The 24,755-nt window shown below is 55.6% G+C and overlaps 1 protein-coding gene and 1 long non-coding RNA gene across 28 annotated transcripts in view; one reads left to right on the top strand and one right to left on the bottom strand.

The window, feature by feature from the left end:
- Window positions 1–17,410, top strand: part of CACNA1A (calcium voltage-gated channel subunit alpha1 A) — a 424,329-nt gene extending 406,919 nt beyond the window's left edge. For 15 of the 21 annotated variants that reach the window (XM_078360721.1, XM_078360718.1, XM_078360717.1 and 12 more), the window contains 10 exons: window positions 2,612–2,717; window positions 9,613–9,720; window positions 9,873–9,973; window positions 11,397–11,506; window positions 11,615–11,753; window positions 11,912–12,025; window positions 13,385–13,420; window positions 14,529–14,715; window positions 15,008–15,252; window positions 15,857–17,410. In XM_078360721.1, the coding sequence (XP_078216847.1) occupies window positions 2,612–2,717; window positions 9,613–9,720; window positions 9,873–9,973; window positions 11,397–11,506; window positions 11,615–11,753; window positions 11,912–12,025; window positions 13,385–13,420; window positions 14,529–14,715; window positions 15,008–15,252; window positions 15,857–16,567 (1,857 nt within the window). In that variant the 3' untranslated portion in view covers window positions 16,568–17,410. The remainder of the gene's footprint in view (window positions 1–2,611; window positions 2,718–9,612; window positions 9,721–9,872; window positions 9,974–11,396; window positions 11,507–11,614; window positions 11,754–11,911; window positions 12,026–13,384; window positions 13,421–14,528; window positions 14,716–15,007; window positions 15,253–15,856) is intronic. The other 6 variants (XM_078360725.1, XM_078360724.1, XM_078360727.1 and 3 more) reach the window with 3 other exon arrangements.
- The window catches only part of LOC128930447 (uncharacterized), a 49,672-nt gene continuing 24,917 nt past the window's right edge, over window positions 1–24,755 (bottom strand). The window contains exons 4-6 of one of the 7 annotated variants that reach the window (XR_013531079.1): window positions 10,372–23,998; window positions 10,190–10,283; window positions 1–5,426 (exon numbers count right to left, since the gene is read on the bottom strand). This is a non-coding gene — a long non-coding RNA (uncharacterized LOC128930447). Of the gene's footprint in view, window positions 23,999–24,755 lie in introns of all 7 variants that reach the window. The other 6 variants (XR_013531082.1, XR_013531083.1, XR_013531081.1 and 3 more) reach the window with 6 other exon arrangements.

The following is a 24,755-nucleotide window of genomic DNA, read 5'->3' as shown; positions in this document are numbered from 1 at the left end:
TGCCGACCACCGACGTCCAAGCGCTGGGTTTTTTTTTTTTCCTTTTTCTTTTTTTTTTAGTGCTGACCAGAAACACCCAGCCGACTCTCTTTTTCCAGCGTTTCTCTTCTTGTTTTTGATTCTTTTTTTTTCTTTTCTCGAGTGAACTGATCATGACCATCCCTCGATTCCAAGCAGCACACTGTGTCCGTCCTTTCTGATGAGTGTCTTCGTGTTCTGAGACTCCATTATGGCCGACACGCCGGGGGGAGGGGGAGGGGAGCGCCCAGGTCCCCTTGCACCTGGTCTCCCAGGTACCAAATTGGAAACAAACACACTTCTTCAGGGAGTCAAAACCCACGTCTCCCGCCCTCCCATGCCCAGGCCGGGGCAGGCGCCTTGCAGAGAGGGGCTTAAGCCCCCAAGAGCAGGCAAGGTCCCAGGCCCATCTTTTGTGCCTCGAGCCCCCAGCTCCCCACCCCTGCCACGCACACCTGAAGCTGATCTCTGACCTAGGGCCTTGGGGGATTAGAGACCTTCCAAGGAGCACCAGGAACCTCTCTTCCCCTCCCTTCCCTCCCATGGAGTTTCGTCCCCAGCCCCCATCCCTAATCTGCCCAAGACACCCCAACATGCCTCTCCATTGTTCTAGAGTGGGCAGGCGGCCGCAGCTGGACCCCTGGACGGTGGCACACTGATGCAGGCCATGCACGCTGCCTTGGCGGGGCCCGGGGCGGGCAGGCACCATGGCCGACGGGGGGTGGTGCATGCTGGCTGAGCAAACGAGCGTCCTGCCGCCAAGCGGCTGCGCCGGGCCACCCCTCCAGATCCCTGTCCTGGAATCTCCCTTGGCGCCCAAGGACAGATGCTCTGTTTCCTCCACTCATCCACGAGAAGTTCCGGGATGACCTTTAAAGATTCTTCCCACCCAAAAAATACTACCCTATCAACCTATTCTCCCGTCCACCTTGACCTTCCCTGCGTCCCCATCATCAGTGCTATCTGTGCCCGCCCCATGTCGCCGCCTCCCCACAAGCTCCTTTCTTTCCTTCCTCTGTGCACCACTCCTCACCTAACCTCTATGTCTCCCCTCACTTCTCAGTCAAAGCCGGGGACAAGGTTGGCCCACCAGCGTCTCAGACAAGGAGCCTCTCCCCGCACCTGTCGCTCCCCTCCCCAGTTTTCCTCAAGTCACTTCTCTCAGTGTCTGCGTAGTTGAATGTGTGTGCATATGCAGGAGGGAGGAAGAGCCCTTCCCCTCCTCGTCTTGGTGCAGGCCCACCATGGGTCCATCAGACAGCTCGGGGCAAATTTGAAAAAGGCACCCTTTCTACAAAACGTGTCCTTTGGAAAATTGTTGCAGTCCACCAATGTGGCGAGAACAAGACACTTTGCTCTTAGCTGGGAAGCTGTTGTATTTAATGCACAAATTGGAGGCCAGGCATCATGGCTCGTGCCTGTAATCCTAGTGTTTTGGGGAGTCTGAGATGGGAGGATCACTTGAGCCCAGTTCGAGACTAGCCTGGGCAACATAGCAAGACCCCATCTCTACAAAAAGAAAAAAATAATAAGTACATAAATCTATCATTTCCAAGATGGAAGCACTTTGTGCAGTGCACAGCCTGCACAACTGTGCACAGAGGCTCAGTCTGTGTTTCTCCGTTTCCCAGCTCCTTCCCCACCCTGCCCCAGTGTCTCCTCTAGTGTCCTGCTCTGGGCTTACCATTCCTCTCCCCATCTCTAGTTCTGTGTTTCCTGCCCACGTGTGTCCGAATCCCCACCCAACTCAACCTCACCCCCCTTCTCTGTGCCACCTCAGCCTGGGCTGGTGCACACCAGCCCAGCATCCTCTCCCATGCCACCCAGCACGGCGGACAGAACCCCTGCCTGGGACATGGCGAATCTTTTCTTCCCTGGGCCACAGGAATGCCCCTCCTCCCTTCCCCCTGCCATTGCACAGAGAGCCAAGATCCGGACAAGTCCCTGAGATACACTTCCCACGGAGCTATGAATGAGTCTCGAGATTCCGTCTGCATGCGCCCTGTCTGTGCTGTTCTGTGTCACAGCCTCGCTGCATGCCTGCGAGGGGCCTGCCCCATCAGTGGGGGGCTGCCTGCCTGCTGCTTCTCAGAGGAATGATGTGGTCTGTGCCCATCTGGTCTGTCCTGGTCTGGGCCAAGCCGGGAGGTGGGGGTGGGGAGCCAGCGGTGCCCCCACCGGCGGCTGTGGTCCCGGCCCCCTCAGCCTTGGCTGTTGCACGTGCTGCTCAAATCCAGCTTGTGCTCTTTTTCTTTGGGATCAGACCGACACGGGGCGGTCCAGAAGAACTCTGGGGCGTAACGAGGCAGGGAACGACTGAGGCCAACTCTGGAAATACCAGTTCTCAGGTCAAGCACATAGTGGGGAAAAGGGGAGGGCAGGGGACCAGAGGTGTAGGAGAGCCCTTGTCCCCTCCCTACAGGCCACCAAGAGAAATTGAGTACTGGGACAGGTAACCTAAGTAGGGGCCGCCTCAGCCGCTGCCCGCCTTCAGAGTTCTTCCTGGGACTCCCTGGGTAGGGGTGGGCGTGGCTCACGGGAGACCCAGGAGGGATGCCCAGGAATGACTGCCCTCACCTTGGGTTTTCTGTAGAGGCTTCTGCGGATGGACCTGCCCGTGGCAGATGACAACACCGTCCACTTCAATTCCACCCTCATGGCTCTGATACGCACAGCCCTGGACATCAAGATTGCCAAGGGTAAGGAAGGGGCGGGAGGGTGCAGAAAGGTGGACAGGGTGGAGCCGGGGGTCTCCCTCCCTGCCCCAAACTAGAGGAGCTGCTGACACCGCCCTCTTCATTCACTCTTCCCCTCATTTGTTCTACAGGGTTTTTGGTTTGGGGGGCTTTTTTTTGAGACAGTCTTGTGCAGTGCAGTGTCACGATTGCAACTCACCGCAGCCTTGACCTCCCAGGCTCAAGCAATCCTTCCACCTCAGCCTCCCCAGCAGCTGGGACTATAGGCACTCACCACACTCCACTAATTTTTTTTTTTTTTTGGTGACAGAGTTTCTCTCTGTCACCCACACTGAAGTGCGGTGGCACGATCTCGGCTCATTGTAACCTCCACCTCCCAATTCTCCTGCTTCAGCCTCCCAATAGTTGGGATTACAGGCATACATCATAATGCCTGGCTAATTTTTTATATTTTGGGTAGAGACAGGGTTTCACCATGTTGGCCAGGCTGGTTTTGAACTCTTGACCTTAAGAGATCCATCCACTTCAGCCTCCCAAAGTGCTAGGATTACAGGCGTGAGCCAGGGGCCCAGCCTAATTTTTTTTTTTTTTTTTTTTTTTTTTTTGAGATGGAGTCTCGCTCTGTAGCCCAGGCTTGAGTGCAGTGGTGCCATCTCAGCTCACTGCAACCTCTGCCTCCCAGGTCTGGGTTCAAGCAATTCTCCTACCTCAGCCTCCCAAGTGGCTGGGATTACAGGCACAAGCCACCATACCCAGCTAATTTTTGTATTTCTTAGTAGAGACGGGGTTTCACCACGTTGGCCATTCTGGTCTTGAACTCCTGACCGCGTGATCCGCCTGTCTCGGCCTCCCAAAGTGCTGGGATTACAGGCATGAGCGACCACAACTGGCCTGTTTTATTTTTTTAATAGAGATGGGGTTTCATCAGGTTGCCCAGGCTGGTCTCAAAGTCCTGAGCTCAAACAGTCCTCCCGCCTCAGCCTCCCAAAGTGCTGGTTTTACAGGCATGAGCCACCACACCTGGCCCATTTGGCAGATACTTAGCGCAACCCCTGAACGTGCCACGTACCCGTCTAAGCACACGGGGCCCAGCGGCTTACACTTTAGGTGGACGGGGAGGCCTCCACTGAGGAAGTGGGGCAGTGAGTCTCGTGGATCCCTGGGGGAAAGGGGCTCCAGGCAGAAGGACTGGCAGAGGCCCTGATGCGGGGGTGGGGGTGAACACGGGACACCCAGGGCATTGAGCTGACTCACATTCTGAGTGAGGGTGCGCCACCCAAGTTCAGAGCAGAAGGGGAACCTGACCCAACTCACATTTGAACAGGTTCCCTCTGGCCACAGTGCGGATGAGAAACCAGGAGGAGGCCGCGGTGGGGGTTGCTGATATCATCCTGGTGGAGACAGGGTGGCAGCTTAGATCTAGTGACTCAGCCAGGCATGGCGCTCACATCTGTAATCTCAGCACTTGGGGAGGCCGAGGTGGGTGGATCACTTGAGGTCAGGATCACCGGCCTGGCCAACATGGTGAAACCCCGTCTCTACTAAAAATATAAAATTTAGCCAGACGTGGTGGTATGCGCCTGTAATCCCAGCTACTCGGGAGGCTGAGGCAGGAGAATCACTTGAACCTGGGAAGCGAAGGTTACAGTGAGCCGAGATCGCGCCACTGCACTCCAGCCTGGGCGTTGCAGCGAGACTCCCTCTCAAAAAAGAAAAAAAAAAAAGATCTAGGGGGTGGGGTGTAGAGCATTCAGACACTGGATAGCACCTAAGGGTCCGGCCGGCAGGATGAGTGACAGTGGAATGTGGGGTGGTGGGGAGAGAGACACGTCAAAGACACCCTTAGGGTTGGGCCTGAGCTCTGGAAGCACAGAGCAGCCAGATCCTGAGTCGGGAGAGGTGGGAGGGGCAGGTTGGGCATGAAGGGCGGGCATGGCTGTTGGCTGTGGCACGTGGAGGTGGGGAGCAGCCGCTGGGCTGGGCCATAAAGCAACCGGGCATCAGATACTGACAGATTAAGCCAGGAGACTGTATGAGCTCTCAGAGTAAACGGAGAGATCCATGGCCAGGCATGGGGGCCCAGTTGGGAGGCTCGCTTGAGGCCAGGAGTTGGAGGCTGCAGTGAGCTCTGATTGTGGACACATAGTGAGACTCCATCTCTACAAAAAATTTAAAAGTTGGCTGGGCACGGTGGCTCACGCCTGTAATCCCAGCACTTTGGGAGGCCGAAGCAGGAGGATCACTCGAGGTCAGGAGTTCAAGACCAGCCTGACCATCACAGAGCGACTGGTCTCTGCAGAAAATTTTAAAATTAGCCAGGTGTGATGATGTGCACCTGCACTCCCAGCTGCTGGGAGGATCACTGGGGACCGTGAGGTCAAGGCTGCAGTGAGCTATATGATGACCACGGATGGAGCAGCTTAAGACACACCCATTCCTCAGCTCACAGTCCTGTAGGTCAGACGTCCAAGAAGCTAGACTGGGCGCTCCGCTGAGGGTCTCTCACCTGAGGCTGAAATCAAGGTGTCAGCCAAGCTGGGCTTCTCTCTGGAGAACTGGGGGGAGAATCTACTTCCAAGTTCATTCAGGTGTGGGCAGAATTCATGTCCTTGTGGCTGGTAGGACTGAGGTCTTGTTTTATCACTGGCTTTTAGCTTTTTGCTCCTGGGGGTGCATGTAATGCTCCACATGCTTCCGTTCTGACTTCCCCATCTGCCACCAGGCAGAAAGAATATTATGCTTTACAAGCGCTCACCTGACTGGGGCAGGCCTACCCTGAAAATCTGTATTTTGAGGTCAGCTGATTTGATATTTTAAATTTTTTTTTCTTGAGACAGAGTTTCACTCTTGTTGCTCAGGCTCAAGTACAACAGTGTGGTGTCGGCTCACCGCTACCTCCGCCTCCCAGGCTCAAACAAATCTCCTGCCTCAGACTCCTGAGTAGCTGGGATTACAGGTGTCCACCACCACGCCCAGCTAAGTTTTTTGTGTGCATATTTTTAGTAGAGATGGGGTTTCGCCATGTTGGCCAGACTGGTCTCAAACTCCTGACCTCAGGTGATCCACCAGCTTTGGCCTCCCAAAGTCCTGGGATTACAGCCATGAGCCACCTCATCGGTATTTAATTATATCTGCAAAGTCCCTTCATAGCCTGGGCAGTGGTCCCTAGATTAGTGTTTGATTGAATAACTAGAATCTTGGTGGATGGGCAGCTTTCAAATTCTGCCTGCCACAGTTCCTTCATCTGTAAAATGGGTCTCACAGTGCCCCCACTTGTATGTAATGCCATCATAACTCAGCTGCTGTGGCACCCTGGGGATCCGTGTTCAGGGGTCCCAAAACCACCCGCAGGTTCAGTGATTCCCGGGAAGAAGTCAGAACTGAGAAAAGTTTTTATACTCACAGTTTATGACAGTCAAAGAATACATACTAAACTCTGTAAAGGGCCAGGCCCAGTGGCCCACGCCTATAATCCCAGTACTTTAAGAGGGCGAGGCAGGCGGATCACTTGAGGTCACGAGTTCCAGACCATCCTGGCCAACATGGTGAAACCCCATCTCTACTAAAAATGCAAAACTTAGTGGGTCATGGTGTCAGGCTCCTGTAATTCTAGCTCCTTGCAAGGCTGAGGTAGGAGAATCGCTTGAACTCAGGAGGCGGAGGTTGCAGTGAGCTGAGATCCCGCCACTGTATTCCAGGCTGGACAGAGTGAGACTCTATCCCCCGCCCCCCCCAAAAAAATCTCCAAAGGGCCAGAAGTGGTGGCTCACACCTGTAATCTCAGCACTTTGGGAGGGTGAGGTGGACAGGTCACTTGATGTCACAAGTTTGAGACTAGCCTGGCCAACATGACGAAACCCCATCTCTACTAAAAATACAAAAATTAGCTGGGTGTGGTGGCAGGTACCCGTAATCCCAGCTACTTGGGAGGCTGAGGCAGGAGAATCGATTGAACCCAGGAGGCAGAGTTTGCAGTGAGCTGAGACTACACCATTGCACTCTAGCCTGGGCAACAAGAGCAAAACTCCATCTCAAAAAAAAAAAAAAGAGGGAGAATTAGCCTAGCGTGGTGGCACACACCTGTAGTTCCAGCTACTCGAGAGGCTGAGGCACAAGACTCCCTTGAACCCAGGAGACAGAGGCTACATTAAGCCGAGATTGCAACACTGCACTCCAGCCTGGGCGACAAAGCAACACTATCTCAAACAAACAAAAATCCGCCAGGCACGGTAACTCATGCCTGTAAACCCAGCGCTTTGGGAGGCCAAGGAGGTTGGGAGTTCAAGACGAGCCTGACCAACATGGAGAAACCCTGTCTCTTTTACTAAAAATACAAAATTAGCCGGGCATGGTGGTGCATGCCTGTAATCCCAGCTACTCAGGAGGCTGAGGCAGAAGAATCAATGGAACCCAGGAGGAGGCTGCAGTGAGCCAAGATCGCACCATTGCACTCCAGCCTGGGCAACAAGAGCGAAATTCCGTCTCAAAAAAAAAAAATCCAAAAACGTAACATCTGGAAAGGAAAAGCATCTGTGGAAGGGTCCAGGAGACACCAGGCGTGAGCTTCTAGTTGTCTGCTCCCAGTGGAGTTGCTGAGACGATGCTTAACTCTCCCTACAGTGTGTGACAACAGGCACGGTGTACTCCCAACCGGGGAAGCTCACCTGAGCCTTGGTGCCCCAGGGTTTTTCCTGGGGGTTTGTCATGTGGCTACTCAGTCTCCAGTCCCTCCAGAGGTCAAACTGATACTACGTGGCCCAAGACACATCATTAGAATGAAGTGTAGGGAAAATTAGCCGGGCACAGTGGCAGGGGCCTGTAATCCTAGCCACTCAGGAGGCTGAGCCAGGAGAATCGCTTAAACCCGGGGGCAGAGATTTCGGTGAGCCGAGATTGCGCCACTGGACTCCAGCCTGGGCAACAGAGCAAAAACTCCATCTCAAAATAAATAAATAAATAGGCTGGCCGTGGTGGCTCTGCCTGTAATCCCAGCACTTTGGGAGGCCGAGGCAGGCGGATCATCTGAGGTTGGGAGTTCAGGACCAGTTTGGCCAACATGGTAAAACCCTATCTCTACAAAAATATAAAAATTAGCCAAGCATGATGGTGGGTGTCTACAATCCCACCTACTCGGGAGGCTGAGGCGGGACAATCACTTGAACCCAGGAGGCAGAGGTTGCAGTGAGCCCAGATTGCGCCACTGCACTCCAGCCTGGGCGACAGAGTTAGACTCCATCTCAATAATAATAAATGCTCTGGTCCAAAGTGGCACATCATGTGGTGCACACCCTATTAGCAAGAACTCATCACATGGCCCTGCCAACCACAGGAGGAACCCTCCCGTGCGCTCAGGCCGGAAGGCCTGGAAATACCGGCAGACAGCCTGAAGGACCACCATGACTGGGGCGAGGGACCAGGGACCGGCAGCAGTCCGAGGCCATGTCCATGGCAGTGGAGACTTGGGAAAGGGGGAGAAAACCTCTGGGCTACGCACAGTGGCTCTCATGTGTAATTCCAGCACTTTGGGAGGCTGAGGTGGGAGGATCACTTGAGCTCAGGAGGTCAATACTGCAGTGAGCTATGATTGCACCACCGCACTCCAGCCTGAGCGACAGAGCAAAACCCTGTCTCAAAAAATAAAACCAAAACCTCCTCTGTTGGGGATGCTCCAGGTCATCCCAGCCTTGTCCCAAGGCTGCATGCATGTTACTCTGATCATCAACCAACCAGGTAATAGCCAGGCATGGTGGCGCGTGCCTGTAGTCCCAGCTACTCAGGAGGGTGAAGCAGGAGAATCTCTTGAACCCCCAGAAGGCGAAGGTTGCAGTGAGTCGAGATTCCATCACTGCTGCACTCCAGCCTGGGAACAGAGTGAGAATCTGTCTTAAAAAAAAAAACAACAGCAACAACCAGGTAAGACAAGCAAGTACTCTTGCTATCGTCTCCTTTATTTTTTTGAGATGGAGTTTTGCTCTTGCTGCCCAGGCTGGAGTGCAGTGGCACAATCTTGGCTCACCACAACCTCCGCCTCCCAGGTTGAAGCAATTCTCCTTCCTCAGCCTCCCAATTAGCTGGGGTTACAGGTGTGTGCCACCACGCCTGGCTAATTTTGTATTTTTAGTAGAGACAGAGTTTTACCTTGTTGGTCAGGCTGGTCTCGAACTCCCGACCTCAGGTGATCCACCCACCTCAGCCTCCCAAAGTGCTGGGATTACAGGTGTGAGCCACCACCCCAGCCTGTCTCGATTTCACAGGTGGAGAAACTGAGGCACCAAGTGGTAGAGACACCTAAGTCATGCAGTCAATAGCTGGGAGCCAAGATTGGGCCTGGGTCATCCTGCTGTTTTCCGTGCTGGGCTGTCTCCCACGCAACTGCTCCATGGTCCTGGCCCTTCTGAGAAGCAGCGTCCAGATGTCATTCCACCAGTGCTGCCAGGGCCGCCTCTGGGCCAGGCCGTGGGGGAGTCGGACACCCCGTGGGGACCAGAAAGATTGGAGTCCCGGGGCCAGGCATGCTGGCTCACCCCTGTAATCCCAGCACTTTGGGAGGCTGAGGAAGGCGGATCACAAAGTCAGGAGATCAAGACCATCCTGGCTAATATGGTGAAACCCCATCTCTACTAAAAATACAAAAACTTAGCCAGGCATGGTGGTACTCGCCTGTAGTCCCAGCTACTCAGGAGGCTGAGGCAGGAGAATCACTTGAACCCAGGAGGCAGAGGTTGCAGTGAGCTGCGATGGAGCCACTGCACTCCAGCCTGGACTACAGAGCAAGACTCCATCTCAAAAAAAAAAAAAAAAAAAAAAAAAGATCTCAGGCGCCACTGGCTTTGTACCTGACCCAGAGTCCGGCTGGCACCCAGGCGGCACTCAGGGTCTGTCTGCACCACCATTTCAGGAGGAGCCGACAAACAGCAGATGGACGCCGAGCTGCGGAAGGAGATGATGGCGATTTGGCCCAACTTGTCCCAGAAGACACTGGACCTGCTGGTCACCCCTCACAAGTGTAAGAGCCAAGCCCCGCCCACTTGGACGCATGGAGAGGGAGGGAAAGAGGAGGTCTGAGGAGAGAGTGGGCCGGGGCTGGTGAACATGGACGCAGGACAAGGGCCCCAAGGAGACCTGCCCATGGTAAGCTGGCCCTGTGTGTGCCCCCAGCCACGGACCTCACGGTGGGGAAGATCTATGCAGCCATGATGATCATGGAGTATTACCGCCAGAGCAAGGCCAAGAAGCTGCAGGCCATGCGTGAGGAGCAGGTGCGTTATTCGTCGCCCCGGGAAACCTGGGCTGGGGACAGTGGCTTACATGTCACCATGGGAAGTAACTGGAATAGGAGGGTGGCTGAGCCCCAGGGCAGCTCACACCTGTAATCCCAGTGCTTTGAGAGGCCAGGAGCTCGAGATCAGCCTGGGCAACACAGTAAGAATGCATCTCTACAGAGTAAAAAATTAGCCAGGCATGGTGGTGCATACCTGTAGTCCCAGCTATTTGGGAGGCCAAGACAGGAGGATCACTTGAGGCCAGGAGTGGGAGACCAGCCTGGGCAACATAGAAAGACCCCCATTTCTAAAAAAAAACAAAATTAGCTGCATGTGGTGGCATGCTCTTGTGGTCCCAGCTACTTGGGAGGCTGAGGCAGGAGAATCACTTGAACCTGGGAGGTGGAGGTTGAACAAGCCGAGATCGCGCCACTGCACTCCAGCCCGGGCAACAGAGCAAAACCCTGTCTTGGAAAAAAAAAAAGAGAAAGGTTCTTACCAAGGACACATAATGTGGATTCATTCAGCTGCTCCACCAACACTTATTGAGTACCTACTGTATGCAGGGTGCTGTTCTCGGCCCTTGGGAGTGCAGCCGTGGGCAGAGCAGGCCAGAATCCCTGCCCTCAGGGAGCAGATATTCCAAGTGGGGAAGATGCCAACAGTAACAACTGACTGAATCACGTGGCATCCAGCAAAGAGGAAGAAGAGTCAGGGGAGAAGCGGAGAAGAATCCAGGAGATAGGAGTGCCAAGGAGGGGAGGGGACGCAATTGGAAATGGGTAGTCGGGGAGCCTCCCTGAGAAGGGGACCTGTGAGCAAAGGCATGAAAGAAAAGGGAAGAGGTGGTGAGCTAAGCAACACCTGGAAGGGTGTGCAGGCAGCGGGAATGCCAACAAAGGCTCTGAGGCTGGACTGTGCCTGGGTTGTTTGGGAAACAGCAAAGAGGCCATTGTGACAGAAAAGAGCAGGGAGGAGATGAGGGCAAGGTGGTGACAGGGCAGATCCTTCAGGGCCATGGGAAGTGCAGGAAGGACTGGCTTTTACCCCAAGTGAAGTGGGAGCCATAGAAGGTTCTTAGCAGAGGAGGGATCTGATTTGCCTCAGGTACTCACAGGCGCCCTCTGGTGGCTCTTGTGGGAGCAACAGTGGGGTTGAAGGTAGGAGCAGGAGAAGGGGCCTGCAGTGGTCCAGCGGGGATGAGGGGCGGGACCAGGTTGTGACTGTGACTTGGGTGGAGCAGGCAGAAGTGGTCCAGTTCTGGGTGGAATTGGCAGGAAGTGTCTAGATGGCTCAGACCTGAGTGCTGAGTGCTGAAAGCCTGTGCGTGTGTCTGTACGGGGGATGTCACAATGCCTTCTGGGTATCTCTGTCCGACCGCCCTGCCCTTGTTCAAACTGCCCTCTGCCCCCTTCCCCAGGACCGGACACCCCTCATGTTCCAGCGCATGGAGCCCCCATCCCCAACGCAAGAGGCGGGGCCCGGCCAGAATGCCCTTCCCTCCACCCAGCTGGACCCAGGAGGAGCCCTGTGAGTGTCGCCCCTGCCAGGGAGGTGGAGCATGGGGGTGCCACGGTCCCCAGATTCTGGAAGCCACCCAAGCACCCACCGCTACCCTGGCCTCTGTCCCCCACACAGGATGGCTCATGAAAGCGGCCTCAAGGAAAGCCCATCCTGGGTGACCCAGCGTGCCCAGGAAATGTTCCAGAAGACAGGCACGTGGAGCCCGGAGCGAGGCCCCCCAACCGACATGCCCAACAGCCAGCCTAACTCTCAGGTGCTTCTGTACCCCAACTCCCCAATGGCAGGCCCCAGGCAGTTCAGAAGGGAGGGGTCCCAGCCCACACACACCCCTGCAGCTCCCTCCCTCCGCAGACACCAGGGATCTGGGGGTCAGGCCCCTGGGCTCATCCAGCTTCACCATCTACCCCGCAGTCCGTGGAGATGCGAGCAATGGGCAGAGATGGCTACTCTGACAGCGAGCACTACCTCCCCATGGAAGGCCAGGGCCGGGCCGCCTCCATGCCCCGCCTCCCTGCAGAGAACCAGGTGAGGGCTTTCACCACTGCCCTGGGGCTGGACCTCTCCCTCTGCACTGGGCAGGGCCGGACCCCCCACAAGCAGCCCAGTGCATCCCTTCTCTGCCATACTGAGGCCTGGGTAGGGGCTCCTGTGGCCTCTGAAGCAGTCTGCAGGCCACACCTGGAGCACCTGCAGACCCTCCTCCCTCACAGAAGACAGAGAGGGAAGGGCTCCCCCAGGGCAGAGGGCAGCGGTCATTGCAAAATGGTCTCTGGCTGCCCTGGTTGGAGGTTGCAGACAGGAGATTTGTGGGTGCAGCAAGGTTTGTCAGGGCCAGGTGATACCTGGCATGATCAGCCCTACACACACATACATGTGCACCTACTCAGGCACATACATACACACGTGCATGTACACGTGGGCATATACACACTGCACGTGTACACATACATGCACACGTGTCTGCGTATGGGAACTTGGCAGGTCCTCCAATGCAGTAGCAGAGTCTGGGATGGGTCTAGCAGCAGCTGGGTTTGTATTTCCTGTCTGGTCTCTGTGGGAGCCACTGGGAACAGGGGACAGGGGTGTGTGCTTGATGTGTGTCCGTGTGTGGCTGCTATACTCAGCTGCCAGGCCCACCTGCAGGTGATCCGGTTGGCCTGGGCTCACGAGACAAGAGGGCCCTGAGGCATGGTTGGCTGCCCACCTGACGTGTGGTAGGGGCCATGCACGAAGCCCACCATTGGAGGAGAACAGGGTGTGGCTGCAGGAGCCTGGCCCTGGAGTGTTATATGTGGCTGTGGCAAGCTTTCCGTGTGCTGTGCCGTGGCATCTGTGCGGGGCAAGGCTGTGCTGTGCCTGGCTGGACCAGGGTCACCTGAGGGCCTGGCCTCTGGCTGCTGGGAACGTAGGTTGGGGAGCACCCAGCATGCATGCCGCTGCCCCTCAGGACTGAGCTGCCGGGCCCCAGGAGAGGGTTGGGACAAGTCTAGCTGACGGCCACCACGTGGAAGCTTTGAGCATCAGCTGGAGCCAGGGGCTGGGGTGTGCATCGCATGAGGCAGAGCCCAGGGCCAGGGGCTCGTGGCCGCACCGTCCCATCTGTCGGTCCCGTGCCTCTGCCATCTGTCTGTCTGCATCTCCCGTCTGTCTCCTCTGCACCCATGGGAATGGAGGACACCAGCCCGGGGGCCTGGGACACCCACCCGCCAGGACTTCAACTTTTCTTTTCCTCCTGCCTTCTCCCTCCAATTTCTCTTAATGCCAGTGCCACCCACCTCCCTGGCTTCTCTCCCTGCACCACCACCTCACTCTCCCTCTTGCCTTTTATATTTATTTTCTTCTTTCTGTTTTTTCTGTGTGCACCATCCCATGGGGCTGTGACAGAGGAGGAGGGGCCGGCCACGTGGGAATAACCTCAGTGTATGTACTGCACCCACCCAGCACCAGCAGGGCTCCGGCCCCCCTTCCTCCCCACCCCCCCCAGGGAGTCCTGTCATCTCACCGTCCCCGGACCCCACCCTTTCTTTGCCGATCGCACCCTCTCCCCCATGGAGTCCCATCCTTGTGTGTGGTGTCCTGTGTGTGCACCCCCCCATGAGCCCTGGTGGGGTGGGGACATCCCCATCCTTACCCCTACCCCCTTCTCTTCAGGGCCCCCCCACGCTGGGGGACACCAGCTCTCCAAGAGCCTGGCCCACCCTGCACCTCTTTCTAGGGGGCTTCTTCCCCTGACACCACCACCGACCCCTGGTCCTGCTGCTCCTACCTGGAGCCAGGGCTACCAGCACTCAGCTGGCCTGGACTCTGGTAGGTGGGCGTCTGCCCCATCTCCCTCCTTCCCTCCTCTACCTGCTGCAGAGAACCCTCTGTATCAGGGCTTGACCCAGGGGTGCAGCACCGGGAAGAGTGGGCGGCCCAGAGCCTGGGGAGTCTGGGCACCCCCACCCCCACTTGGAGCTCCCTAGTTTGGGCCTGGCCAGAAGGACTCAGACTTGGGGGGCAGCAAGCACAGCCCCATTAGCCGGGAGGACGTGGAGCTGCCATGCCGGGCGCCTGATCCTGAGCCCATAGGTCAGCCAGCCACAGAAGCCCAGGCTTCTCACCCTCCTGAGAGAGCAAGCTGGGGCAGGGGTGAGGGTGGGCGGGCCAGGGCTCCCAGGTTTGCACCCTGGATATGGAGAGGGCTTCCCTCTGGCCAGCCTGAGTCTGCCCAACCCTGGCCGGGCCCCCAGGGCTGGAAGGTGAGGATCAGATCTTTCTGGTCAGAACCCAGGATGGGCCCAGAAGGAGCAGCCCTGTCTCTGAGGGACAGAGGAGTCCTCAGTTCCACCCTCAGAGGCCTGGCCACACTCAGGGCCTGGATTCATCAGGGGGAGCCAAGGCCCCACAGCACCCCCAGACCCCCACCCCAGGATGGTCACACCCCAGTCACCAAAGGCCACCACCAGGCTGCCTCGATGGGGCAGGAAGGACCGGGACCACTTGGTGCCGGCTGCTGACCTCAGCCCACTGGCCTGTCCCCCTCCAGACCATCTCAGACACCAGCCCCATGAAGCGCTCAGCCTCCGTGCTGGGCCCCAAGGCCCGGCGCCTGGACGACTATTCGCTGGAGCGGGTCCTGCCCGAGGAGAACCAGCGGCACCACCAGCGGCGCCGCGACCGCGGCCACCGTGCCTCGGAGCGCTCCCTGGGCCGCTACACCGACGTAGACACAGGTGGGCAGCACTGCAGGGCTCAGGGACCAAGGGAACAGAGGACTGGAGAGAGGAGAAGGCAGGGCAGGGGCGACTTTGAGGAAGAAGGGAGAAGAAAGGGAGGCGCCTCCATGGAGAGGGGACAGACGGGGCCAGGTGGTGGCTGCAGGGGCCTGGGGGCCTGGCCGCCACCACCCACTGACCTGCCTCTGTCCAAGGGATCCCTAGGGCCCCCACACTCCCAGGTGGCCTTCTGTGTGCACATCTGCCCCAGCCATCCTTCATGACCATCTGTCTGTCTCGCCCGGCCCAGGCTTGGGGACAGACCTGAGCATGACCACCCAATCGGGGGACCTGCCATCCAAGGAGCGGGACCAGGAGCGGGGCCGGCCCAAGGATCGGAAGCATCGACACCACCACCACCACCACCACCACCCCCCGCCACCCGACAAGGACCGCTATGCCCAGGAACGGCCGGACCACGGCCGGGCACGGGCCCGGGACCAGCGTTGGTCCCGCTCCCCCAGCGAGGGCCGAGAGCACATGACACACCGGCAGGTGGGTGCGGCGCAGTGATCCCAGGCTGGGCTCACGGGCAGAGAGGCGGGGAGGAGAGAAGGGAACCCCCCCATCCGACGGCCACTCCGGGCAAAGGTCCCTAATCCCGGCTGTGACCACCTCCCATCCTATCCCTAAGCCACCGGAGTGCCTGGCAGATATGGCTGCCCATGCTGTCCCCCCCACTTCCCCGCGCCCTCCCCGCCGCCCGCAGCTGCTTCCTCCTCGGTTGTAGATCACATTTGCGTTCTGGGCGGCCGCCCGATCCTTCGCTTTCCTAACCCAGCTTCCCTTTTTGTTTCGATTATGATTTCTGTCCTCTGGACGCCTGTGAGTAATTTTTGAAACTTCTGCTATTTTTAACCCCGAAACTTACAAAACTCCATTTCTCATTTCTCTTTTCACTTTGTTGTGTTGGTTTTCGACTCCTTCCCTCCCTCTTTGTCTCACTCCCCCTCCTCCCCTCCCTCCTCCCTGTGGCTGTTGCTTTTTTCCATTCAAATATCCTGTGTCCCCCTCTCCTTCCCCTCCCTCCCAATCCTGTGTCTCCTTTGATTTTGTTGTATCTTTTTTTTTGATTTCCTTTGTTTCAATTTTCGTGTAGGGCAGTAGTTCCGTAAGTGGAAGCCCAGCCCCCTCAACATCTGGTACCAGCACTCCGCGGCGGGGCCGCCGCCAGCTCCCCCAGACCCCTTCCACCCCCCGGCCACACGTGTCCTATTCCCCTGTGATCCGTAAGGCCGGCGGCTCGGGGCCCCCGCAGCAGCAGCAGGCGGTGGCCAGGCCGGGCCGGGCAGCCACCAGCGGCCCTCGGAGGTACCCAGGCCCCGTGGCCGAGCCTCTGGCCGGAGATCGGCCGCCCATGGGGGGCCACAGCAGCGGCCGCTCGCCCAGGATGGAGCGGCGGGTCCCGGGCCCAGCCCGGAGCGAGTCTCCCAGGGCCTGTCGCCATGGCGGGGCCCGGTGGCCGGCATCCGGCCCGCACGTGTCCGAGGGGCCCCCGGGTCCCCGGCACCATGGCTACTACCGAGGCTCCGACTACGACGAGGCGGACGGCCCGGGAAGCGGGGGCGGCGAGGAGGCCATGGCCGGGGCCTACGACGCGCCACCCCCCGCACGACACGCGTCCTCGGGCGCCACGGGGCGCTCACCCAGGACTCCCCGGGCCTCGGGCCCGGCCTGCGCCTCGCCTTCCCGGCACCGGCGACTCCCCAACGGCTACTACCCGGCGCATGGACTGGCCAGGCCCCGCGGGCCAGGCTCCAGGAAGGGCCTGCACGAACCCTACAGCGAGAGCGACGACGATTGGTGCTAAGCCCGGGCGAGGTGGCGCCCGCCCGGCCCCCCACGCACCCCACGCACACACCCCACCTGAGGAGCCGCGCAGAGGCTGCGGGGGCCCAGCACAGAGGGCCCAGGAGAGGCCCAGCCGGGAGACCCCAGACTCTGGAGAGGCCAGGGCTGGGCCACAAGAGTGTCCTGCAGAGATCCTCAGCCAGAAGAGACCCTCCTGGGCAGCCACGGCTCCCTCCACCCAACCCCGATCCCCCCCCCACCCACTACAGGGGCTCTCGGGTGGGAGGCAGGGGCAGACAAACCATACAGCCAAGGGATTTGAATTAACTCAGCCATTTTTGGAGAACTTTGGGGAATATGGAAAAAACAAAAACAAAAAAAAAAAAAAAAACATTTTTAAAAGAAAAAATGGGGAGAAAAAAATAGCTTCTATTGATGAGTTTTATCATCTCAATTGAATCTTTCCTTTCCCTGATGAAGAGAGCTGGTGGCCAAGTGCGGCAAAGAGGCCGGAAGGAAGCGGAACCCCAGCGCCCCACCCACACCCACACACGTTCTCAGACACACAGGAGCGCTTGCCGGTTACACCAAACCCTGCTTTTACTGCCTGCAGAAACCAATTTAAAAATAAACAACTTTAAGAAGGACAGAAAAATTAACGATTGAGAAAAGAGGCATTTTTTTTCTGACATTTGGTCCTGCTTGAAATAACAAAAGAAGAAAAACACCCACCACCACCACCAATTCCTTTGCTTCTTTTTTCCTTTTTTCCTACCTTGTTTGAAAACCGTGGGCTTGGGACTGTGAATTATTGCATGACATTCAAAAAGAAAAAAAAAATAATAAAAAAAGTTGAGTCAAAGGGCTTTTGGATGAGCGTGGTCTTTATCCCTTTGCTAAGTACTGCCTGGGTGGGTCTCTTGGGGAGTTACACAAGCAGGCACTTCGTTAGCTCCTAGAAAGAGGCTGGGTGTGGTGGCACAGGCCTGTAATCACAGCACTCAGCCTGGCCAACACAGTGAAACCCCATCTCTACTAAAAATACAAAAATTAGCCAGGCATGGTGGTGGGATTACTTGAGGTCAGGAGTTTGAGACCAGCCTGGCCAACATGGCAAAACTGTCTCTACTAAAAATACAAAAAAATTAGCCGGGCGTGGTTGCACACACCTGTAATCCCAGCTACACTGGAGGCTGAGGCACAAGAATCACCTGAGCCCGAGAGGTGGAGATTGCAGTGAGCCAAGATCACACCACTGTACTCCAGCCTGGGTGACAGAGTGAGATTCTGTCTCAAAAAAAAAATAAAAAGCCCGGCATGGTGGCTCACGCCTGTAATCCCAGCACTCAGCCTGGCCAACACGGTGAAACCCCATCTCTACTAAAAATACAAAAATTAGCCAGGCATGGTGGTGGGAGCCCGTAATCCCAGCTGCTCAGGAGGCTGAGACAGGAGAATTGTTTGAACCCAGGAAGCGGAGGTTGCGGTGAGTCAAAACCGCACCCTTGCACTCCACCCTGGGCAAGAACAACAAAACTCCATCTCAAAAAAATAAAAGTGGTGAAGGCTAAGGACACTGCAGCTCTCTAGTCCCTGGCTGTTTGCAATGTCTGAGCAATTGTCACAATGACATAGAGAGCCATGCAAGCTGCTTCTGTCACGGGGCTTAGTGGAGGGAGCTGGCTCTGGTGTTAGCTCAGGAAAGCAAAAATCAAAAGATCCTATCCAGGACCTTGGAAGCTGTCCTTGCTGGGCTGCAGGGCAGCGCACTCTGCCCTCTCTCCATGCCCAGGTTCCCAGTTCTCCCAAAGCTTAGGTCCGACCTAAAAGCAGCCATCCTGGGCCGGGCACGGTGGTTCACACCTGTAATCCGAGCACTTTGACCATCCTGGCCAACATGGTGAAACCCTGTTGCTACTGAAAATACAAAAATTAGCCAGGCGTGTTGGCGGATGCCTGTAGTCCCAGATACTCGAGAGGCTGAGGCAGAAGAATCGCTTGAACCCAGGAGACAGAGGTTGCAGTGAGCCAAGATTGCGCCACTGCACTCCAGCCTGGTGACAGAGCGAGACTCCATCTCACAAAAAAAAAAAAAAATACATATATATATATATATATATATATATATATATATGTATACACACACACACACAAATTAGCCAGGCATGGTGGCATACACCTGTAATCCCAGCTACTCAGGAGGCCAAGGCAGGAGGCTAGCTTGAACCCAGGAGGCAGAGGTTACAGTGAGCCGAGATCACACCATTGCACTCCAGCCTGGGCAACAGAGCAAGACTCCATCTGAATTAATAATAATTTGGCTTGTGGACCCCCAGAAGGGCTTCAGCCATCCCCAGAGTCCCAGACCCCTTTGAGAGCTTCTGCTCTCTGAACAGACCTGACCAACAGCAGGCTGCTACTGACATTACTACTGCAGCATCAAGGCACACATTTTGGAGAGGTCCCGTTCCAGACAACAGGCCTGCATGAGCTTCCCTCGGGCAAGAAGTCTACAGGCTCCAGATGGCAAGACAGATATAAGTCCTAAAATAACGGTTAGCCAAGTGTGGTGGCACCCACCTGCAGTTCCAGCTCTTCAGGAGGCTGAGGCAGGAGGATCCCTTGAGCCCAGGAGGTCAAGACCAGCTACGATCACAACTGTGGATAGCCACTGCACTGCAGCCTGGGTGACGCAGAAAGATCTCATCCGTAAAAATAATTAACAGTAAAAATAAATTAAACAATGACATCTAGGAAAAGATCAGTCCCACGAGAAGTCAAAGTGTGGAGGCTGAGTGTGGTGGCTGACTCTTGTAATCTCAACACTTCGGGAGGATCACTTGAGGCCAGTAGATCAAGCAGGCTGGACAACACAGGGAGACCCTGTCTCTAAAAGTTTTTCTAAGGCCAGGTGCAGTGACTCCCGCCTGTAATCCCAGCACTATGGGAGGCCGAGGCAGGCAGATCACTAAGTCAGGAGTTTGAGACCAGCATTACCAACAGAGTGAAACCCCATCTCTACTAAAAATACAAAAATTAGCTGGGCATAGAAGTGCACGCCTGTAATCCCAGCTACTCAGGAGGCTGAGACAGGAGAATCACTTGAACCTGGGAGGTGGAGGTTGTGCGGAGCCGAGATCACACCTCTGCACTCCAGCCTGGGCAACACAGCAAGACTCCATCTCAAAAAAAAAAAAAAAAAAACTTTTTTTTTTTTTTAATGAAAGAAAGAAAGAAAAAGAAAAAAGGAAGGACGGAGGGAGGGAGGGAGGAAAGAAAAGAAGGTTTTAACTTTCTAACCAGGCAGGCTGGCAGCCACCACAGGCTTCTAAACAAGCTGTCAATCCATGGCAGAGCTGGCCTCTGGCCAAGGTCCACCTCCCATGGTGCTGGGGCTGAGTGTGTCCAGGAGCCACTGGGGTGAGCCAGGGCTTATGCAATTCCCTCCACTGCCAACAGGGCTGCAGCCATCTGTCCCCCAGAAATTAAGTCCACTACCGAAGCCCCCAGTGAGCCCTGAACTCGAAGGCCAATTCTATGCCCAAGTGCCAAGAGGTAGACCCCAGGCCTCTGCAGTCCACACCATCAGGCTAACTGCCCAGGAGACACCGGGTAGGAGGGACAGGGGATGAGCAAGAGGAGGGGAGCTTGGCCAAGTCCTTGGTCTCACACCCCCCCGGGCCTTTGCTTGAGTCTCATCAGCTGGAAGGCTGAAAGGGCATCTGTGTTGCAGAAATACCCTGGGGTCCAAAACCCCAAGCATTGGACATTGGCTAGGCGCGGTGGCTCACGCCTGTAACCCCAGCACTTTGGGAGGCCGAGGTGGCTGGATTGCTTGAGCTCAGGAGTTTGAGACCAACCTGGGCAACATGGCGAGACCTTTTCTCTACTAAAAATACAAAAAAAAAAAAAAAAAAAAGTGGAGTGTGGTAGCACACACCTGTGGTTCCAGCTACTTGGGAGGGTAAGGCAGGAGGATCTCTTGAGCCCAGGAGTTCGAGACCAGCCTGGGCAACGTGGTGAAACCCCATCTCTACAAAAAATACCAAAATTAGCCCAGTGTGGTGGTGCACGCCTGTGGTCTAAGCTACGTGGGAGGCAGAGACGGGAGGATCACTTGAGCCCACGAGGTCAAGGCTGCAGTGAAGTGTGATCACACCACTGTACTCCAGCCTGGGTGACAGAGCAAAACCCTGTCTCCAAAAAAAAAAAAGAGGGAGAGTGAGTTATTTGAGTATGGTTTATGTAGACTCATCTTGGGACTATCCCCAGTGACAGGAGTAGCTCTACTCTCCCTGGTAAGGAGATGGGGGAGAGGACACCTCCACAAAGGAAAATTTATGTCACTTTTTTTTTTTTTTTTTGAAACGGGATCTCACTCTGTTGCCCAGGCTGGAGTGCAATGGCGTGATCTCGGCTCAATGTAACCGCCACCTCCTGGGTTCAAGTGCTTCTTGTGCCTCAGCCTCCCAAATACAGGCATACACCACCGTGCCCAGATAATTTTTTGTATTTTTCGTAGAGACAGGGTTTCACCAGGTTGGCCAGGCTGCTATCGAACTCCTGACCTCAGGTGATCCCCCCACCTTGGCCTCCCAAACAGAAAGTGCTGAGATTATAGGTGTGAGCCACTGTGCCTGGCCATCACTGATTTTTTTTTTTTTTTTTTTTTTTGAGACCAAGTCTTACTCTGTCACCAGAATGGACTGCAATGGTGTGATCTCAGCTTGCTGCAATCTCTGCCTCCTGGATTCAAGCAATTCCGCTGCCTCCACCTCCCAAGTAGCTGGGACTACAGGGACTGACCACCATACCCGCCTAATTTTTTGTATTTTTAGTAGAGATGGGGTTTCACCGTGTGGGCAAGGATGGTCTCAATCTCCTAACCTCCTGATCCACCCACCTTGACCTCCCAAAGTGCTGGGATTACAGGCATGAGACATCTCGCCTGGTCCATCTACTGATTTGTATTGCATTCAGCTCAGAATAATTCTGATGCTAAAGGTGATGACTGATTAATTGAAGATGACAGATACTGCTTTTGAGACAAAGGCTCCCTCGGTCACCAGGCTGGAGTGCAGTGGCGCAATCTCGGCTCACCGCCAACCTGTGACTCCCTGGTTCAAGTGATTCTCCTGCCTCAGCCTCCAAAGTAGCTGGGACTATAGGCACACACCACACCAACTAGTTTTCTTTTTTTCTTTTTTCTTTTTTTTTTTTTTGAGACTAAGAAGCCTCCATCTGTTGCCTAGCCTGGAGTGCAGTGGCACAATCTCCACTCACTGCAACCTCCACCTCCCAGGTTCAAGCGATTCTCCTGCCTTAGCCTCCCGAGTAGCTGGGACTACAGGCACACACAACCACATACAGCTAGTTTTTGTATTTTTAGTAGAGATGGTGTTTCACCATGTTGGTCTGGCTAGTCTCAAACTCCTGACCTCGTGATCCGCTGGCCTTGGCCTCCCAAAATTCTGGGATTACAGGCGTGAGCCACTGCGCCCAGCCCCAACTTTTGTATTTTCAGTATAGACAGGGTTTCACCATGTTGGCCAGGCTGGTCTCAATCTCCTGACCTCACGATCCATCCTCCTTGGCCTCCCAAAGTACTGGGATTACAGGCGTGAGCCCGGCCTTGTTTTTTTGGGTTGTTTTGTTTGCTGTTTTTTAGACATTCTCACTCTGTGTCCCAGGCTGGAGTGCAGTGGTGCGATCTTGGCTCACTGCAACCTCCGTCTCCCAGGCTCAAGCCATCTTCTCACCTCAGCCTCCCAAGTAGCTGGGACCACAGGTGGACGCCATCATGCCTGGTGATGTTTTGTATTTTTGGTAGAGATGGGGTTTTGCCCAAGCTAGTCTCGAACTCCTGAGCTCAAACAATCCACTCACCTCAGCCTCCCAGAGTGCTGGATTATAGGCATGAGCCACTGTGCCTGGTCTCTAAGTGATATATTGCTAAGAGTAACATATCCTGATCCCCTTCAGCTGCCATCGGAGGACTGGGGTGGGGACACAGATGGGTCACATCACTCAGCTGGAGGACTTGTGAGATAGCCAGGACTGCAGGGGGCCCAGCCAGAGCACCCCAGCTTCCAGGACTTCTGGCTCCTCGGGAACTCAGGGCAATGCTGGGGTGAAGGCCCAACTTTAGGGAAATACCTGGAAGCAGGGGACATGGGGACAGGACACCCAGCCAGGAAGCTGCCTTTATTTCACTGTGCACTGGAAAAAGCCTCGCCAGCCCAGCAAAGCCAGTCTCTTACAAATATCAGTGATAAAAGTGATAAAACAGGCCTGGGCTCACTGGCTCACACCTGTAATCCCAGCACTTTGGGAGGCCAAGGCGGGCAGATCACTTGAAGTCAGGAGTTTGAGACCAACCTGGCCAAGGTAGCGAAACCCCATCTCTACTAAAAATACAAAAATTAGCCAGGCGTGGTGACATGTGCCAGTAGCCCCAGTTACTCGGGAGGCCGAGGCAGGAGAATCGCTTGAACCCCAGAAGTTGCAGTGAGCCGAGATCACACCACTGCACTCCAGCCTGGGTGACTCCAAAAAAGTGTCTCAAGAAAAAAAATAAAAGAACTAAAAAGAGTGATATACAGGCGCAGTGGCTCATGCCTGTAATCTCAATAGTTCTGGAGGCTGAGGCAAGAGGATCGCCCAAGCCCAGGAGGTCGAGGCCGGAGTGAGCTGTCTTTGCACCACTGTACACCAGCCCAAGTGACAGAGCGAAACCCTGTCTCAAAAATCAAAAAGAGGCTGGGCGAGGTGGCTCACGCCTGTAATCCCACTGCTTTGGGAGGCCAAGGCCAGCAGATCATCTGAGGTCAGGAGTTTGAGATCAGCTTGGTCAACATGGCGAAACCCCATCTCTACTAAAAATACAAAAATTAGCCGGGTATGGTGGCACATGCCTGTAATTCCAGCTACTCGGGAGGCAAGAGAATCACTTGAACCCGGGAGGCAGAGGTTGCAGTGAGCCAAGATCACACCACTGCACTCCAGTCTGGGCGACAAGAGCAAAACTCCATCTCAAGAAAAAAAAAAAAAAGAGAGAGTCCTGGTCTTAGACTTCTGTGCCTCCAGAAATGTGAGCTGCACGTTTCTGTCGTTTATAAGTCGCCCAGTCTACAATACTTTGCTATAGCAGTCCAACCAGACTGAGGCAGATGCTATTCAACCCACAGCAGTAATACAAGCAAGAAAGGAGGAGTAGACAGTGTCTACAAATGACCCTGCATCGTGGGACGCGGCTAGCCAAGGACGCGCTGGACGCCCGGCTCTGTCTCCCACCGTGAGTCCTACGAGATCTGGCTTCTGCCTGGGTGTTTGTCTCGAGTACACAGTTACTGTGAGGACTACTCACTCCTATTCCCTCACCAAGGTCAGCTGAGCACCTCCTGAAGGCCAGGTCAGGACAAGCAGACGGGGGCAGCCATTGCAGAGGAGACTGCAGAGGGGACAGACACAGAAACCAATGTCATCCCACCCACATCCTGAATCGGCGATGACAGCCACGTCCGCTATATACAGCGCCTACGTTCCATCTGGGCTCCTATCTCTGCCGCCCCTGCCCTGCCTGGAATGGTGGCCGGTCCCACGCTGCGGTCTCCTGTCAAACCCGTCACAGCTATCATCTCTCCCCGTGAGCTTCCCCCAGTCCCAGCCAGCCCTGCATACTTTTACGTCAGGTCCAGCCCCTCTCACCCACCCTTGGTTCCCTCATACCTGCCCCTGCAGCCCTGCAAAAGGCCACCTCCCTCCTGCCCAATCCCATGTATATATGGGCACATATATCTATGAACAGGAGCTTGCTCGTCGCCCAAGCTGGAACACAGTGGCGCGATCATGGCTCACTGCAACCTCCGCCTCCTGGGTTCAAGCAAGTCTCCTGCCTCAGCCTCCCAAGTAGCTGGGACTACAGGCATGCACCACCACACCCGGCTAATTTTATTGTATTTTTAGAAGAGATGGGGTTTTACTATGTTGGTTAGGCTGCTCTCAAACTCCTGACCTCAAATGATCCGCCTGCCTTGGCCTCCTGAAGTGCTGGGATTACAGGTGTGAGCCACTGCACCTGGCCTCTTTTTATTTTTTTTGAAACAGAGTCATGCTGTTATCCAGGCTGGAGTGCAGTGGGGCAATCTCTGCTCACTGTAACCTCCACCTCCTGGGTTAAAGTGATTCTCCTGCCTCAGCCTCCCAAG

This window comes from Callithrix jacchus, chromosome 22 (assembly GCF_049354715.1).
Source record: "Callithrix jacchus isolate 240 chromosome 22, calJac240_pri, whole genome shotgun sequence".
Classification (NCBI taxonomy): Eukaryota; Metazoa; Chordata; class Mammalia; order Primates; family Cebidae; genus Callithrix; species Callithrix jacchus.
The sequence above is the reverse complement of the archived record's forward strand: the minus strand, read 5'-3'. Positions and strand labels throughout refer to the sequence as shown.